At 36.1% G+C, this 19,630-nt stretch overlaps 1 protein-coding gene and 1 long non-coding RNA gene across 2 annotated transcripts; one reads left to right on the top strand and one right to left on the bottom strand.

Moving 5' to 3' along the window:
* On the bottom strand, positions 1-17,856 carry LOC125801714 (uncharacterized). The gene is made up of 2 exons (XR_007438886.1): positions 17,771-17,856; positions 1-361 (listed from the first exon to the last, which is right to left on the bottom strand). It is a non-coding gene; the product is annotated as an uncharacterized LOC125801714 (long non-coding RNA).
* LOC103033117 (cathepsin Z) lies at positions 14,647-19,468 on the top strand. The gene is made up of 6 exons (XM_007235559.4): positions 14,647-14,804; positions 16,061-16,224; positions 16,815-16,994; positions 17,448-17,598; positions 17,809-17,974; positions 18,818-19,468. The coding sequence occupies exons 1-6, from the start codon at positions 14,674-14,676 to the stop codon at positions 18,929-18,931; spliced, it is 906 nt and encodes a 301-aa protein (XP_007235621.2). The 5' UTR covers positions 14,647-14,673; the 3' UTR covers positions 18,932-19,468.
* The last annotated feature ends 162 nt before the right edge of the window (positions 19,469-19,630 follow it).

Raw genomic sequence — 19,630 nt, 5'->3', positions numbered from 1 at the left:
TAGTGTATAACAGCTTTGACATTTATTATGCACAGTGTAAACGTGTGAATGAAAGTTCTTTCTTTTACGTTAAAAGAGCTTGGTGACAGTTTCCATAGCAGTACAAATACAGCAAATACAGTATAGAACAAAAGTAAAGGGGCTGGTGACAATGATATCAGGGTTATATTGACAGCTTTCTGGCATGTTCAATAGCCTTATAGCCTGTGGGTAAAAGCTGTTATTTAGCCTCTTTGTTCTGGACATGATGCTGCGATACCACTTTCCAGATGTCAGTATGGTAAACAGACTGTGTGCTGGGTGATCTACTGTCCAGTCTGAGTTTGTGGGTTTTTATCAGGCATCTTGACCAATAGATGTCCTGTAAGGCAGGGAATTTGAGGCAATTATTTTTTAGTTTCTCACTTTGCAAAGTGAATCTCTTCATGTCCTAAAATAAATACAATTTATTAAAAATGTATCACACGGGAAGCAATGTTATAGTAACTGTAGTTCTTTGCAAAATTGGGTCTGGCCCTGCTAGCACTGATGTTTTAATCAGCAACATTGTATGCGCTTATTTGATATTATTTTTAAGCACATAAACCAACCCGCACCCAATCAATGATAACTTTCCAGCTTTCCCAACTTTCCAGCTTTTCAACTTTTTTCTAATATAACACTTTATATTAGAGGTTTATTTGGACATATTGTCTAGGTCCAGAAGGCAGAGATATTTCTCAGGGAAAAAGACTGTTTTGAGACTACAGACGAATCAGTTTCTCAAATCAGATTTGTTGAAATGACTGTACGCAGCGTTAACTGTAAGTTACTAGATCGGATTTGCATGTCTGGAAATCACAGATGTATCTGCCTGGGTTGCTGTGGTAAGGTTACTATTAGCACTCTTCTTGCAGCCCCCACATTTCACACAAATCACTTTGGGTTTGATAAGGGATTGTTTTTTGTTGTGTTGTTAATGAAACAAAAGACATGTTGAAGTTTGTTTTAAGCTTCTGGAGCTGATAACTATCTGTACAGACACGACTGTAATTGCATTTCAATCTAGATATTGTCTGGCAGTTTGAACATATCCAAAAAAAAGAAACAGGTGTAGGTAATCAACCTGGAACTTGGTAGGAGAGAATGAGACATGTGTATTTCATGTCTGACAACTTTGGCAGCTGTGAAGAAGAAAATTATTTTGGTGGAATTTCAACAAAGCTAAACTTTTGAAGCTTTTTTAGGCCAGGGGGCATGGCATTTTCTTACACCAAAGGGGGCAAGACAGAAAAAGTTTGAAAAACACGGGTGTGGAGGAACCAAATGAGGTCATAACTAAGTACACTAAGGAACTTCTGACCTTTCTGACTCTTTCCACTTCAGGTCTATTGATGTTTATGAGAGGGTGACCTCCCCTTCCTTAATATCACCTTCATTTTGCTGATACTGAGACAGAGACTGCTGTCATAGCATCACTCTGAGACAGCACTAACCTTGTCTCTACAGTCTGTCTTGTCTTCATCTGTGATGGGCCAAGGATGGCTCTCTGGGGAGCATCTGTACTTAGAGTCAGTGTAGACTCTTGAAGCAGCACCTGTTTCTGGTATTCTTGTCAATAAGTCCAGTTCTGTTCCTACAGCGAAACTAGTTGTACAGAGCAAAACGAGAGGGTGGTGCAGCAGTAAAGGCAGGTATGTGGTGAGCATCTAATCACGAAAGCAGGGACAGCGTTAACAGAGGGACAGTTTCTGAAAGACTGCAGAATGCTTATATCCAGGGCCCAGGAAAGGCAAGTTTATTTAGAAATCTAGGTCTTACCGTGGATACTGTGCACAAGCGGACCAGTGTATCGTCATGACATTTACATTACATTGCCAAACGTATTTGCTCACCTTCTCTTTCCATGCATTTGAACTTCCATACTTGATGAATTGGGTTTAATATAATGTCAGGCCATTATATTAAAGCTATAATAGCTTTAAATATTCTGAGAAGGCTTTCCACAAGGTTTCGGAGTATGTTTATGGGAGTTTTTGACCATTCTTCCAGGAGCACATTTGTAAGGTCAGACACTGATGTTGGATGAGAAGGCATAAATTAAACGGCATTAAATGTGATGTACACAACGGAATTTGACCTCTGCCTAATTAATTTGTGCAGTGAACCCACAAGCATACATGCTAGTGAACAAACACACACAGTGGTACACTTTTCAACACCACTGCTCCAACAGGGCTGTGTTAAGGTTTTTTGAAAAACAAATTCAAAATCTGTAAGAAAAGTACATGACGATTTCTGAATCATGCTAAACCTATAAAACCTGATGGAGAATATGTACATATACATGTGTAACACTTGATACAAATTAGCCTTTAAAATCCATTTAAGGGATTTAAAAAGGATTGTTGGATATACTTAATATGTTACAAACAAATTCAATGCCTCCAACTTTCACTTTGGAAAGAAGAAATAAATAAAGATTAAATTCACTCTAGGCATAACTATTTAATATTTTTGATAACTGTATGCTTATATTATTTATATAGTATACTGAGAAGGTTTACAGTGGAAAGATCAAAATATATCAACAAGTAATTTAGGTCCAATTTAAGTAATGGGACCAATAGCAACTTGCCATGTAGAGTGATCTCACTCCTCCTGCTGTTAACACAGCTACTTTACTCAGACAATTCTCTCCAGGAAGCAAAGGACCAGCAATAGTGCTTGAGTGGCATACAGTCAATCAATGGAGCAAAGTGGTATCTATTGACTGATGTCGATACTTTTTAGGATTGTTCTCCAAAGGGCCAGTGCCTGTGACTAACACACATGAGGAAACAATTGTCTTGTGTTGAGTTAAGCTTTTAGACAAAGTGGACGCCAGTTTTTATTGGCAAAAGGTTGGGGACTTTTATTGTGCAAAACTTTCATCTTTTGTGAGCATCAAATATGACTGACAGTGAGTCTCTCACTCAATGCTAGACACAGCAAAGCACATTGATCTTAAACCAAGGGCCAAAAAAAGCATCACAATTGATCGATTAATTGATAATAAAATAATGGCAGATGGTGTCTGCTTAGAGTGCTAGCGCTGAGTCAGTTTACTGGTGTGAAATCAACAAAAGGCTACTGTACTTTCTTTGTTTCACAACTTACCGTAACTTACTGTTACTGTAAGTTTTTTTATGAGAGCAGAAGTTTGGCATGGATACAAAATAGAGAATTACAGCCATAGATACAAATAATGTGGCAAATTAAATAAATTAAACCACATTTCTCAACATTGATCATTTGTCTTTTTTTGGGCTGGACACAGAAACACATCTAATTTTTTCCAGCTTTATTAGCATGAAAGAGTTAAAAACTCTAAATAAGTAAAAACAAAATTAAGGAGCAAATATACTTTAACTGCTTCAAGATCATTGTGATGTTACAATAATTGTAATAGGGACAATGCATATTCCAAAACACATTAGTGTAAAATCATGTAATATAATGGGGTTAAAATTCCCACCTGTGGTAGAAGTTCAGGAGCAAAAATATATATATTTCTTTTTTGTAAAATTAAGAAATCCATCTCAGCTCAACGTTCATAAAGTTGTGCATAAAAAAGTGCAAAAGAGTGTATACTGTAGCTGCATTCCAAATCCTAGGCTGCAGTTAAGGTAGATTTTTAATCTAAACATATACGTTTCTGAACATATTGCTCACATGGTAGCTTAAAGCATTCTCGACAGCCACCGTTTCTCTTTGTTGGGGTTGTTTTCCCCAAAGAAAATGGTCATGTGTGTTTGTGTTCATTTGAGTGGTTGTTCAGTTTGGTTGTGGCAGTTCCTCTGGAGGAGCATTATACACCCTCCTGGTGTTAGTGTGGAGGGTGAATAAAGGACTCTAGGGGTATACTGTTTTAAGAGAGAACTACTGCTCGAAGGAAGCCGTTTCTATCCTACTCTGTTCTGATAAAGTTGCTAAATGATGGCTGTTGCTGAATTTGTGGAGGATTTTTCAGACACATATCTCTGCTTTTGGTCTGTGTGATAAATCATGTTACTTGAATTTTTTTTATCAAACTGAGATTTCAAGAAATCTGGGTGTATTCAGAATGTTTTCTGAATATGTTATGTTATGCCATTGTAAAAGGATGTGCTACGGAGTACGTCATCAGACAGTGTATTCAGTATTCAGCCATAACTATATTTATCTATATGAGAATATTCTTCTCAGCTTATGGTAATAAATGATATTGTTATAACTTTTATACAACATAGCTTATTATTTCTAGAACAATGGCTGACCCCACACTTCATTAAAAAACAGAGATTCAGACCAACAGTAAACAGACTGTCCAACTAGTAATTCTTGGTTAGTGTAGCTTTATGACTTTTGGTTCCTGATTTAATGTATCAGGATATTTTTTTTTACTTTTATAAAAAACAATTTTGTAATTTATTATTATTATTATTATTATTATTATTATTATTGTTATTATTATTATTAGAACATAATATTTAAACATTTTTATAAACAGGGTATATATTCTAAATTATTCCACAGTTAGTTACGACCCTGAAATTTGATTGGCTGAGAGGTGTTCTATGAGTGCTTTTATCAGCCGGTAATGCACTGTAACCAAAGCGCTCCATGTATTACTCCACCACATACAGGTAACCTAGCAAAAATGCAGTTTACAAACCAAACAGCGCGGTGGCTACAAACAGAGCAGCAATGGAACTATTTTAACTTGTGTAGTGTTTGTAACCAAACAGATCATATTTTCTCCTCCTCCTTAACTTAAAATCTTTCAATAAACAGCGATAATGGAACTCGAGGTATAATAATACACTCCAGGTTTGTGCCAATATTACACGTTATAGAACTCCCTCTTGTGTAGTATTACTTAAATATATTATTCTATGTTTAAAGAAATGCTTAAGTTGTGGAATGTTTTATTTTTTATATATTTTTAATATTGCGGAAGTTACTTTTTTCTTACTGGGAATTATACAAATGTATCAAAGATAAACATTATTTTTTTTTATCAATTATATGTAATCGATAGCTTGGCATGTCCTTCTTTTCACTTTTATGCTAAAAAAATTATCATATGGTTTAAAAAGATCACTAAACATCATTTGCTCAGAACATTATAACACAGTAAGCTGCTGTATGTGAGCGCACACACACACACCCACACACACACACACAATGGACTTTCCTGGATTCGTCTTCTTGTTGTGAGTGTCTTGCATCTTCAAGGACATAATTATCATCGTCATTATCATCCCTAAATCATTTATAATGTCCTGTTAACTTCCAGAGCCAAGATCTACCCATCATTCTGTGCATTACTGAAGGCCATTTGTACCATGCAAATTTGCAATTAAGGGCCAGCTGGCCGAGGCTTTTAACACAGTTCACTGACCTGAGCATCTTACCACACCCTATTTTAAAGCCTCTCCCAGACTAGGAAGCATTTAGTTTATATAGATATACATGTTTACTGCAATTAACATGAGGATCATCCTCATTCGAAATAATGCACGAGCATATATTATAAATACGGAAAGAGGTGCTGTAAAACTCTCTCTTAAATGGCTTGTGGTAAAGTGCTTTCTGGTGATTATATGAATCACCATTCAATAATTATAATAATAGTTTTTTATGGCATGATTTTTCTTAGGATCATACACAAAATAACAACCAACAAACAGTATTATACAGCCCCTTTTAAACCACCCAACAACAACACACATATCCATTTATACACTGATCAAGCATAACTTGATAGATACGCACAGTAGAAAAATGTACAATGTTACAAAATCAACTTGATATCAAATAACACGGAAGCAGACAAAATATATAATAAATAATAAAAATGTCAAACATTTCAGGAGAATATTTACATCAGTATTTACATCAGTTGCACGTGTACAGTATATTGCACATTATATATTATAGGTATATTTAAATAGAATATCCACCTCCTTATTTCTACTCCCATTATATATTTTTTCAGCAGCACTGAGCATATATTAACAATTTTGTAATGAATGATTACATGATTACAGACTATTATTACAGACAGTGGTCTTTCTGTTTCTCTGCATACTTTACTATCCTTCTTTAAACCTGTTCCTTAATTATCAGGACCACCACAGAGCAGGTATTATCATGTTATTGTCAGCTCTGCAGTGACACTGATATGGTGGTTGTGTATTAGTACTGTGTGTTGAGCTGGTACAGGGCTGCAGTGGCTGGGTGTAGAAAAAGGACAATGTAATAATATGCTTGATTGGTGTATATATGCATAAAGTGTATTACTTCTAAGCATCTTCACATGGCTATATCCTCATCGTAGCTGGATTCACTCTCTTTATCTTAGGAAAAGTGAAAACATTAAGTAAAATATCCTGATAGAGGCTTTGTTTATTGAAAGATTTATACTTTATAGCAACACATTTGCACCTGTTGGAAATTTCTAAATTATAATGTTATTACAGAATGAATAGAATGGATGAGAGGCTAATCATATCCAACATGGTTTATATGGAATTATATGCATTCTGTGAAACATTTTGAAATGTATAAGACCGCTCTAACTTGACATCTGTGGGAAACATCTTTCTTCAATTATGTATCTCTGTTTTTAAATGTGTATGTAAAGATGAATATACAATGATCATTCTCTAATTGGATGATATTCATGTCCTGCATCACATGTAACTGTTGGGGTTTTAAAGCAGATCTCAACTTAAATAAGGGCTTTAACATATTATATAGAGAAACTCTTTACCAGTGCTGATTTTGATGTTTGTAAAAACTTTTTATTTTCAACCTTTACTGTTTATTTTAAGATAATGCTCCCCATTCTTTGTCTCACATCTTCAGTTTATTCTGCAAACTGCTGATCATTCCAAAACTATACAGCTTTCTGTGCCACACCACTAACAAATAAATGATCTCTGTAGGGAAGAAAAGCCCAGATCTCAGCTTTAATGGAATCTGCACATTGCTGAATGTCTTGGAAAGGCAAATAAAATGGCAAATAAATAATCTTCGCACACATAAACTCTTCAGATTTACTATTATTCCCATGTTATGTTTTAAAGTGTAATATGAGAATAGTAAGCATTACATAATTCCATAATTTTGCTGTTAATTTTGTTTCAGAAGAAGCGTAAATTCTGCTTCAACGGCTGTGTTAATTGTTCTGAGAACAATGATCTCACTTAGAAGAAATGCTTTAATCAATTAGAGGAAAACTATTAGACTGTGGAGGGTTTTATTTACAAGTTACATAACGAAATTAAGCAAGAGCTGCTCAGCCAAGGCAATCCCTTATTTTCCATTAAGCATCTTAGGAAAGTAATAAGGCACACAAGATTTTGCTTTTTAAGAGATCAACAAAAATACATTATTAGTACAAATCTAGACATATGCAAACTAATACAGGAAAATATGGCATAATCTTGCATCTAACAAATTAAGGTTACACATAGAGCCCGAGCCAAATCGCTAGGAGAGTCTTGGTTGGTTCATTGTGGTTGTTTAGTATGTAATTAAAGTAAGGTGCAGAGTGAGTTTGTATGGGTTGGAGATATTTTTGATATTTTTTTTAGTGAGACAGATGAGAAGAGATTTGATAAACAGAACACTGCTATTGGCTGTTCAGCAGCCTGATTGCCTGAGGTAAGAAGCTGTCTCTCAACTGGTTCTTTTCTTTTTATGCTTTTGTAGGTGCTGCCACTCGTCAGCTGTAAGAACAGGCAGTGGCGTTCACTTTTTAAAAATACTCAGACAAGGGAGGGGGTACATTGGGAGGGGCAGAGCAGTGATGTACAGGTTTAGAGTTGGGACAGGGAGGGAAGATGGGTGGACTGTGCTGCTGTGTTACAAGTGGTACAGAACTGACTGGCACTTTTGTGTAAGTGATCTTATGAAGTGGAAGATTTATGTTCTGATAAATAAAAATAAAAGTGCTTTGAGTGTGTTTTTTTGAGGGACACCAAAGAAGAACCAGATTTGGTTCCATAAAGAACCATGTTTGTAATGAATGTGTGAATCAAGCGAAAGTTTTGTAAACGTCTAAAATCTTTATGGAACCGTTTAAAAGTAATTCCTCTATTGCACTGCCTAAAGACCCATTTAAAACATGTGGTTTTGTACATAGGAAATTATAATAAAAAATAAAATAAACTAAAGAAAAAGCCTTCTTAGATGCCTTATTTTTTTCCACTGAAATCAGACGGAAGTCTTGTGTAATACCCCTTTAATACTAGCTCCTTCACTGCAGGCCAAATCTAATTTTCAGCAATTATTCTTTAATAAACAGACATCTTTAACTTCCCAAAGTCAAAGGCTGCTCTTAATTTCTATTTAGCTGCTCATAAGCTTTTAGCATAAGAGTGCATATTACCACTGAACAACAAAATTACTCTGATTATGTTAAGATACCTGCCTCATTTGACAAGCGTGTTGTGATGGGCTGCATTTAAGGGGAAGTGTGCTGCATCTAATTAGATCATATGGCAATCTCGCTAAAGCACTTTGCTGACTGGACAAAAAGTAAGAGAAAGAGTAATGATCCGAGGCTGTTAAACTCTTAAGAACAATTTAATTATGTAAAAGAATGGTCAACAAACATAAGACATTTCATAATGGGCCTAATGTACTAAATATTTAGTGCATGCAAAAAAAGTGTTGCTGCAAAAAATAATAATAGTTACTGTCTAACAAATTGGCTAAACACTTACACTGTATTGCCAAAGGCATTCGCTCGTCTGCCTTTGCACACGTATGAACTTTTAATGAAATCCCATTTATAGTCCATAGGGTTCATGTCTGCCTTTAATTGGATATTTGCATCAATAAAAGTTTTAATGTTTCTGAGAAAGGCTTTCCACAAGGTTTAGAAGTGTGTTTATGGAAATTTTTGATCATTCTTCCAGAAGCGCATTTGTGAAGTCAGACACTGAACTCAGGCCTGGCTCTTAGTCTCCACACTAATTCACCTCAAAGGTATTCTATCGGGTTCAGGTGAGGACTCTGTGCAGGCTAGTCAAGTTCTTCCACATCAAACTCATCCATGTCTATGCCATGGCTTTGTGCACTGGTGCGCAGTTGTGTTGGAACAGGAAGAGGACTGGTATGCTGAAGCAAAAAGAATTCCTTTCACTTAATGATCATGCACTTCGGATACTGTAGACAAAAGTACTGTTCAATATTAGTTCACACACAGGGTAGCCCACTGCAAATTGCCTCAGTACTCCCTTTGGCCAGTCCATCCCTAGACACATAATGTGTAATAATGTGTAATATTGCCATCCTACATTATTACCCTACATTATTATCGCATATTATACATTATTTTTTAAAGGCAGTGGTTCTTTGATCAAATGGCTCTTCAATATGATGCCAAATCTGTTGTAGGTTTGTTTTATACAGCACAGAAATTATCTCACTACTAGGGTTGTCACGATACCAAAATTTTGACTTCGATACCGATACCAACTGTAGTATCACGATTTTCGATACCAAAACGATACTTGGAAGAAAAAAAAACAATAAAAATATCTGAACATAAAATGTTTATTTTTGACTGAACTGGATTGAACACTGAACAATCGGTGCAAACGTTTTTATTCTAAAATGAAACATTTGTACAAAAAACAAGTTTCGTTATTATAACCTTAACTATAACATAATTATCTAAACACTTCCTAAAAACTAAAACTAAAACCAGAGGTAATGGTAGCCTGACTATGTGAACCTGACGGGCGGGCAGAAGTTAAGTTCTGAATAAGGAAAATAAAGAGACAGAAGAACATTACAATGTTATGTTCATTTTAACACTCACTGCTCCGTTTTATTAATCAACCGTTTACCGTTTTTAATAAGCCCATGTTCAGTGTAACGATCAAGCAGGATACGTGCCTGACCACAGATTTGCGAACCACGGGTCCAAAACAAAACTCCTGCACACTCCTCTCCGTGTTAACGTGATTTACTAGCAGTAGCTAGTAAATCTTAGTAAAGCTACAGACAGAGTGTATCTTGACTAACTCCACTAACCTGTCGACTTCTCAGCTCTTTGTAGAGATCAGGGTGCTTGTCTGCTAAATGAATGAGCGAAATATGATCAGAATTATGTTAAATAACACTGTAACATAGAAGCAGAGAACTATTATTTAATTAAAATGATTTTTAAGAACAGCTAAACACAGTGCTGCAGGTCAAACGCGGAGGCGTTCACGTGCGAGAGAGACACAGAGAAAGAGTGAGAGAGTGAGAGAGCGAGAGTGAGAGAGAGAGAGATTTGCGTGTTCTGATGTGAGCTACTCACAGGTAAAGGTTCTCTTTGATCTCCTCGTGCTCATATTCTAGTCCCACACATAAGTCTGCAGCTCCCTCAGTGTTTTCTGTCGTATTTTGCGGTTAGCGCGAGCGCTTACAACTAACACCGCGGAGCGCGAGGTGCCGAATCCGCTACTGAATCCGACTCCCGCTTCGCGGACAGAATCGGCACAACACCCCCCGCTGTACAACTGCGGGAGTGAAAACAGCGCTAATAAAGTAGTTTAGTTTCACTTTCAGTTTTCGTTATTTTATTTAAAAATAAAAATATCAATAAAAAACAGATGCCTACATCTCAGACTATTTTCCCACACTTCACTCCTCGCGCCCGTTTTGTCCACAAGTCGCGGACGAGAGACATCTGTTATTTTAGCCGTCGCCATTCTACACTCGCTGCTGCTCTGCTGGCTTGCGCGTGAATCGATTCATTTGTTCAGAACACTAAGTTTATCTGAATCCTGCCACACCGACTGCTGCGGTGTGAATCAGTTTTCTTATGAACTGAATCAAATCGCGCCTACTAATTTGACTCATTTGAAGCTAGTGACTGGGCTATATACAGTATCGAAAGCATCGAACGCTAAAGAACCGAATCGTTTGTGATGACGTAGTATCGAAAAAGAATCGAACCTTCGGTACACCGTGCAACTCTACTCACTACTAATATTTGCAAATAACATCAATAAACAATCAACATTAATACTGAGCACTATTACTATACTATACAGTATATACTGTAGTAATACTGCTACCACTGTGATTACAACTACAGTACAATATCTAACACACTAATTTAATAAGTGCATAGGCAGGAATGTTGCTGCACTCAGGTCTATAGTACCTCTCATGCTCTCTGCGGCTCATCCGGCTCACACCGGTTATTGTACCTGTTTACTAGATGGCCATCCATTTCTGACAATGGCTGTATGACTACACTGTAAAAGAAAGGCTGCCTACTCAGACAGTATTCTGACTAAGGAGGAAAGATATCTAGTCCTGTCAGATTTGAAGTGCAATATCCAAACCACCTTACCATCATTTTTTTTTTTATTCTTAAAATGCAAGCAGAAAATACTAAATGATAAAAGTAAGTAGTGGGTGGTCGATGCTTTGGCTACGTTGGAGCTACATTAGATTTTTTGAACACACAACCAGATAGCAAGCCCATGTGGGTTCTGTAGGGGAAGGCCAACTGGCGTCCAGACATTTTGGTTCATAGGTTCCATGATGGCTTCATATGCTCCATCCATGTTTGTGTGTGTGTATATATATATATATATATATATATATATTTTTTTTTTTTTATTTTTTATTCTATTTTCTCCCCAATTTACAAGGACAATTACCCAACCAACTCATTAGGACTTCCCCTATCACTAGTGATGCCACAACTCAAGGAGGGTGAAGACTAACACACGCTTCCTCCGATACATGTGAAGTCAGTCACCACCTCTTTTTAAGCTGCTGCTGATGCAGTAGTGCTGAGTAGCATCACAGTGCAATCGGAGCGCAGCGACTCGTTTCTGATACATCAGCTCACAGACGCCTTGTGCTGAGCGACATCACCCTTTGAAGTAATGAGGTGAACGAGTGCCATCTACCCACCCACAGAGAACAAGGCCAATTGTGCTCTCTCAGGGCTCCAGCAGCTGATGGCAAGCTACATGAACAGGATTCAAACTGGCAATCTCCTGAACACAGTGGCAATGCTTAGCGTGCTTGACCACTCAGAGCATCGGCCCCATGTTTAACCAGGAGGGGATAAACATGGAGCCTATCTGGGTTCCACACTGCACACAGGGCCTATATATGACCCATGGGAGGTTAAGCTGAGCTGTAATGATGTGGCCCATTTGGGAAAGCCACTTGGGCCCAGTAACAACACATATATTCAAACCCTCTCAGAGCCCATGCCCACCCATGTGAGCCCCTCATGAGAATGTTGGCTGGGAAATGAGATATCCCGGAAAGCTTAAGGCAAAAGGAAACAACGGGGCCTGAGGCGATAAAGTGAACAATAGTATTTACATATCCCTGCAGTGTTTTTATTAAGCAGTAAATACAAGCTAACGTTAGATAAACTGCACATAAAAAATATATTGATTTTAAAAATTGCATGCTGCACATTTTCTGGGGTAATCCAGTTTACAACATCAGCATGTTTTGGCTTATCACCAATGGTGTATCAGACAGGCAGCTAGAGATTTTCCCCATTTGCTTTACAGACATTTACACTGCTTTCTAATACACTGATTTATGAGACAGCATAGGGAGCGAAATGAAAAAGCTTCAGATTAAGACACAATAATAGCTGCTTAACTACCTGTAGTAGGCCCGTGTGTGGTAGGTGACTAGTGTCCTCTACTGGTACAAAAGCTGATTTACACGGCTCTGTAAAACACTGGCAAAAACATACAGACCAAAAGCACAACAGATCAAACTAGAAGGAAAAGAAAAAAAAAGAATTAAAGCTCATTGCATTTATGTTTTATAACATTTCTGTAATTTAATGTTTTTATAATATACTATTATTTCCCTGAAATAAGTCACATGACAGTCTAATAATGTAGGAGTCACTAATTATTTAATTAAGGGTCAAATGATAATAATTAGACTTATAAATTATTTTTATTGTTTAGATCTAGACATTTTGGGTATGTTACATTATGTTTAATTTTGTTCTATGTTGAGTACAAAAAAATAAATAAAGTAAAAAAAAGCAAATGTGTCAACTTCTTATCTCCTCTTTTATATAAAAAAGGGACTTTGAAACACTATAACTATGAGCTTAACGGCTAAAAACTCAAATAAAAATAATAAATATCCTTTTGGCCAGTATATTTCTTTCATCTTGCAAAGTAGAATGATGTATTTAGTAACAAATGCAAAGAAAACTTATATATTACCTATATATTTCAGTTTTTCTTCAGTAAACAGGTTTTAGGCAGTAAAGGCACGAGGAATACTGCTACTGTGAGATACTGCCAGCAGATTGTAAAGGTTTAAAACTGGAGTTTAAAAGCTTTAAAAATATGTCGAATGTATTCTCTGCACATACTTTTAACAGTGTAGGAAATTAAATTAGACACTAGATGGCAGTCTGGAGCAAGATGTCAAAAGCTTAACAACACTAAATAATTTTCCGATATTGCTTTAAAAAACTATATATATATACACATTATAAAATGTACGACAGAATAAAAATAAGAACACTAATGCATGGCCACGACTTTTTAAAGTGCAAGAAAGAAATCCTAATGCATGGCCATGACTTATTAAAGCGTAGGAAATAGATCCTAATGCATGGCCACGACTTTTGGTAACAAGATACAGTGGAATGAAAAGGTTTGGGCACCTCTGATCATTTTCATGATTTTCCTTTATAAATCATTGGTTGTTTGGATCAGCAGTTTCAGTTAAATATATCATATAGCAGATGAAAACAGTGATATCTGAGAAATCAAATGAAGTTTATAGGATTTACAGAAAGTGTGCAAACATTATTTCAATGTTCAAGAATTAGTCTGCTAAATATTATTTTTAACCGAAATTGCTGATCTGAACAACCCATGATTTATAAAGGAAAATCATGAAAATTATCAGGGGTGCCCACATTTTACATACCACTGTAATTAAGTCGCGGGGATGACTTGGTCAGGTCTTCGTTATCTTGTTTTCACACCTCAATTAGTTGTCTCCATGACTTGATGATTTCGTCCCTCCACGGGTGGGGGGGTACTAATTGCCTTCGCAATAAACAAAAACATTGAATCACATTGTTTTATTTATGCAATTCAGTTTTTTTTGTTTATGTTTATTGGATACAATACATGAACGTCATACATTTGTTTCTGTTTGACTTTGTTTTAATTTGTTTTAATAATCAGACTTATACATCTATAAGATCTAGACATTTTGGGTATGTTATATTATGTTTACTTTTGTTCTATGTTGAGTACAACACAATTTAATAAAGTAAAAATCAGCAAATGTGTCCACTTCTTATCTCCTCTTTTATATCAAAAAAGGACTTTGAAACACTATAATGGATGATTGAGTCTAAAATGAATCCAAAAAAAAAAAAATATATATATATATATTTTTATTTTTTATTTTTTTTATTTTATTGGATACGATACATTTGTTTCTGTTTGACTTTGTTTTAATGTCTTATATAAAAGGGTCAGTAATAAAACAGAAATCAGGTGGTTGAGCTGGGAATGCAGTTTTTTCTGTTTCTGAAGGGAGGAAAGGCGAGTCTCCTCCACTTCCACAGGTGGCGCCAAACACCTAATCCTCCCTCCTCCAACAACTCTACATCAAAACAAATACAGCATGGCGCCTCCCAGCACTGTTTTGTTTGGTCTATCATCTGTTTTATATATTATAGCAGGGGCTCAGGAGTTGAGCGATTCCTGGGATTCCTGTTATAAGAGAGTGAAAAGCAGCAGACCCTCGTTTATAAGGTGAGCGGAGAAAACAGCTGAACAGCAGCACAGAGAGTCTACAACAGTTAAAGCGGTTATAGTTTCTTTCTGTTTTTGAGAAGAATTAACGTTAGCTTTTACAGATTCATGGCACTGTTTTAGTCCAAAAAGCTGTCACGTTGCTGCTGTTATAAAATGCTTGCACAATGACAGTTTTAGGGTGTTTTTTCACACCTAGTTAACATAGTTGTCATGTCTGGTGTGGACTTTGTGACTTTTTAGTTTGGTCCGAACTACAGTAGCAGGTATAAAAGCACCAGATGGGTCCAAACAAAAGTGATCTCAGTCCAGTGTTCTGTCGATTTTAGCAACCTGTCAAACGTTGCTACCCTAGTGTATATTTAAAGGTAAAATACAAAGTATTAAAACACGCTCGCAGTATGTTCTAATAATACGTCTCGGTATAATATCTAAATAGCCTAATCGCTGCATCCGGATAAAGTTAAGGCCATATAGGTGATTAAACATGTATATATATATATATTTTATTATATTTTTATCCTTATTTTTTACACGATTGTAAAACTCAAAGTCCAGATTGTATAATGCATCCGAGAAGATTTTTAATGATCAAGAAAAACACATGAAAACTGTGAAAATTGAGAGTTTAGCGCATGCGCAGAACCGATAAGTAGCACAAATCCACGGGTAGCACAACTCGACAGAACACCGGATCTAAAAAATCTGAAAAATGTAGCCATTTTTTTTATTCTGTTGAGCAGTCTAAGTGTGTATTAGAGGAACGACATATTATGCATTAAATTATGTACATCATAATAATCTATTACTATTATTTTTTCTCTTTTTTTGCCTTTTGCTGCACTCTTGGCCTAAAATAAAATAAATGTAACAGCTCCAGATATGAACAGCCAAACAGTGGGACTGGAAGGTTAATCAAATCTATTTGATTAAACAAATTACAGTTTTAGTGTTTTAAAATGAGATCATGGATATTATTTATCTTTACATAGAAAATCTGCTAAAGGGAATCTCAGTAGATAGTAGTAACTGCTGCCGTTTTAAGCTCTACGACTGCTAAATCTCTTAAAATAAGAAGAATTCTGGTAGTATTCATTAAGTAGTTTAAAATTTAACCCATTCAATACTTCTAATCTAGTGCATTTTATGTTTAAACACATGGTGTTCACAGCGGTTCCAACATGACAACATGGCAGATTAATTCACACAAAAAACCCTCTAACTCAGCTCATGGTTTATGCATATGTTTTTTTTAGGACCTACCCCAGGCCTCATGAGTTCCTGAATGTCTCGGACCTTCCTGCAGCCTGGGACTGGCGCAGTGTTGATGGGAGGAACTATGTGAGTGTTACACGCAACCAGCACATCCCGCAGTACTGCGGCTCATGCTGGGCCATGGGGGCCACCAGTGCACTCGCAGGTAGGAGCAAGGAACCTCTCTGTCTACACTTTCTCTCTATTTTATTATGTTTCCCTATTCTATTGAATTAATAGTTTGATGATAAATCAAATTAACACAGTTTACCATTGACTTTAGGTACAGTCAATCAGAAAAGACATGTTTGAGATCTGAAGGGCTTTGGTAGATGCTAGGCTAACATTTCTAATAAACATTGAACTTGAGACTGTCACTAATTTCATCTCTAGAACATAAGAACATGGTATTACTTACTTCCCGTCTGTAAAATGAGGCATAAAAAAGGCAATTTTACCTCAGCACAATGTATAATATAATTGTTTGCTTTGCGACCCAGTTTAACAAATGAAAACGTATATTTTTTAGAAATTAACTTTAAAGCATGTGTGTTTGCCATGCAGATATTTTAAAATGCCTTTATTGAACATGGTGTTTACGCTTATGTACACATTTGTTCTTGTTGTGATGTGATGATTGTTGATTATTAGATGCCATGCATTATTAGGGGATATTCCTTGGTCACATGTATTAAAAGTGTGTAAAGTTTTACCTGCAGAAAAAAAAAACACTTTGGTTACTGTCTTCTTTTTAAGATCGTATAAACATCAAAAGGCAAGGGGCGTGGCCATCAGCCTACTTGTCGGTTCAGAACGTGATTGACTGTGGAGGGGCGGGATCATGTTTTGGAGGTGATCATCTGGGTGTGTACGCTTATGCACACGAGAAAGGCATTCCAGATGAGACCTGCAACAACTATCAGGCCAGAAATCAGAGTAAGTTAAGAATATCTGCCATTAATCCGGTTGTCATTGCCAACTTAACTCTTCACATCAAATTTTGGTTTTAAACAAAACATATTTAAGGACATTAGATGCATGTCTACTTGCCCCCTTTAAATAGCAAGGGCCTGTATATGTGCTGACATGCCAATTTTTATTTTAAGTATCTGTTTAGTAACTGTGATCACGTTTATTGAGAAATATATATTGTTTTATTGTTAAAATGTTTTTCAAACATTGTGATATAATATTTTTAATGTCCCAGACCCAAGTAAACTTTTTATTTTTTTTAAGGAAAAAGTCCTAATATTATTCTTTGTACTTCTACCCCTTGAATCGCAAGGTAATTTTTTTGCAAATTAAGGGTTAGAACATTTATTGACAAATGAATTTAATTGAACAGTTTACTCTGCAGTATGTGAAGGTTATTTTCTTGTTCATATGCAGAATGTGATCCATTCAACCAGTGTGGTACCTGCTCATTCTTTGGCTCCTGTTCCATTGTGAATAACTACACGATGTGGAAGGTGGGAGATTATGGGGAGGTCTCAGGACGAGACAAAATGAAAGCTGAGATCTACAAAAATGGGCCAATCAGGCAAGACTTTACCTTAGACCTACAGTTAATACAGACATGCAGTTTTTAGATAATATGTCTTTGTTTGTTATTTATATATTATAATATATAAATAATTATATTATAATATAATTATTTTCCTTTTAACCACCTCTCTAATTTACTTTAATTCAAAACTTGTCAGCTAACTCACATTCAGAAGTGTGTAAACGCAGTCTCAACCTGTTCCAGCTGTGGCATCATGGCGACTAAGGGACTGGAGGCGTACCAGGGAGGAGTGTTTGACGAGTTCCATGTCATCTCTCTCCCGAACCACATCGTATCTGTAGCTGGTTGGGGTGTGGACGAGGACAGCACAGAGTTCTGGATAGTACGGAACTCCTGGGGAGAGTTTTGGGTTAGTCTTCATGGCTTTGCACATACAAACCCTGAGTTTTCCCTTACAAAATAAATAACATAAGATATAGAATTTTTTAGATTCATTGTTTAGATAAATAAATAATTAAACTTTGTAATCTGAGGTATGATGAGAAATAAACTTATGTGGCAAAAGTCAAGGGATATCCATTTTTTAAATGAATTAGGAAGTGTTGCCCGAGTGGATGAAGTGGGAATGCTTACATCTGTATAAGTAAGTAAGTATTTAGTTACATAGCATGTTTCTAAGCAAAGCTACACACATCCACAGTGTTATATTAGTACCAGGAATGTCATAGAAGGCATTAGCAACCACAGTGGACAGTATGGGTTGGTTAATATGGTGCTAAAAATAATATCACAATACTTCTGGGCATTTTTGACATACTGATGTTCTTAAAGTATAAAAACACTGAAAAATATTTTATTAATTGTAAGAATATTCTACTGCATAATATTTTGTGCATTCACATAAATGGCAAATCTAAACAAGTTACAACAATATTTATAAAGCTTCACATAAAATAGCAAAACAAATAAAAAAACAGACTCATTTCAATACAAAGTACTGCTGCTATGACAATATAGTTTTTTTTTTAAATCACAGTACTTCTCTGTCACAATGTAGGATACAATATGGCACACCCCTATCAGACAGTGCAGTAAGTGTTAATGATTGTGACCAGCAGCATCTGGCAAGAAATGCTACTTCCATATTTCTAATGATTTAAAATCACTGCACATGTTTACATGGAAAATGCCTGCAGAGACAGCTTAACCGCAGCAGTGTAATAGTGGTGTAATGTGTTTTTTTGGTCCACAGGGGGAGGCAGGCTGGGCCCGGATAGTCACCAGTGCGTATAAAGGAGGTAAAGGCAACTGGTACAACCTCGCCATCGAGAAAAGCTGTGCATATGGAGACCCCATAGTGGCCTAGAGGAAGAGCAACTGCTGAGAGCCAGATCTGCCCACATGGCCATACCACACTCCAACTACCTAATGAGCACCTACCAAGCACCTACCGAGCATTTTTTAACAGACATTTTCTTTTTTGAGAGATAAAAACATTGATTTGTGTGGTATACTAAGCATCAACCACTTTACAGCTATTCAGAAAAAAAATTGTCAGAAAATCAAGAGTTAGAGTGCCATAAAAACATTTGATAATGTGTCATATAAATACAGTGTGATCAGGATTTAATAAGAATGATTGCTGTAATGCAAAAGTACATGCTGATTTATGCAGAATACTGTAATTTGTTTTATATATGCTGTGTCATAATTACAGTGACGAGTGATGGAAAGTGATGAAACTCTAGAGGTATTGCACTAATGATTCTAAAGTGCCATTTTTATGTGAAATGCTGTGAGATTGTAGCAAATATGTGTAATATTTTTTTAACCCAATGATTAACATTTCATGTGTGCACAAATTTAAACATGTCAAACTAGTCAAATAAATATAAGATCTTAAGACTTTTTTTTAAGTTATGAGGGCCACAAAGCACAGTATTGGTGTGAAAAGCACAGTGATAGGTTCAGACAAAATGTAATGAACATGAGTCTGATCTAGAGTTTCAAACATTTATAATGTCTATGGTTTTGTTCTGTTTGAAAGATAAAATATGATTGTCTA

Source organism: Astyanax mexicanus, chromosome 4 (assembly GCF_023375975.1).
Source record: "Astyanax mexicanus isolate ESR-SI-001 chromosome 4, AstMex3_surface, whole genome shotgun sequence".
In the NCBI taxonomy this organism is placed as follows: Eukaryota; Metazoa; Chordata; class Actinopteri; order Characiformes; family Acestrorhamphidae; genus Astyanax; species Astyanax mexicanus.
The sequence above is the reverse complement of the archived record's forward strand: the minus strand, read 5'-3'. Positions and strand labels throughout refer to the sequence as shown.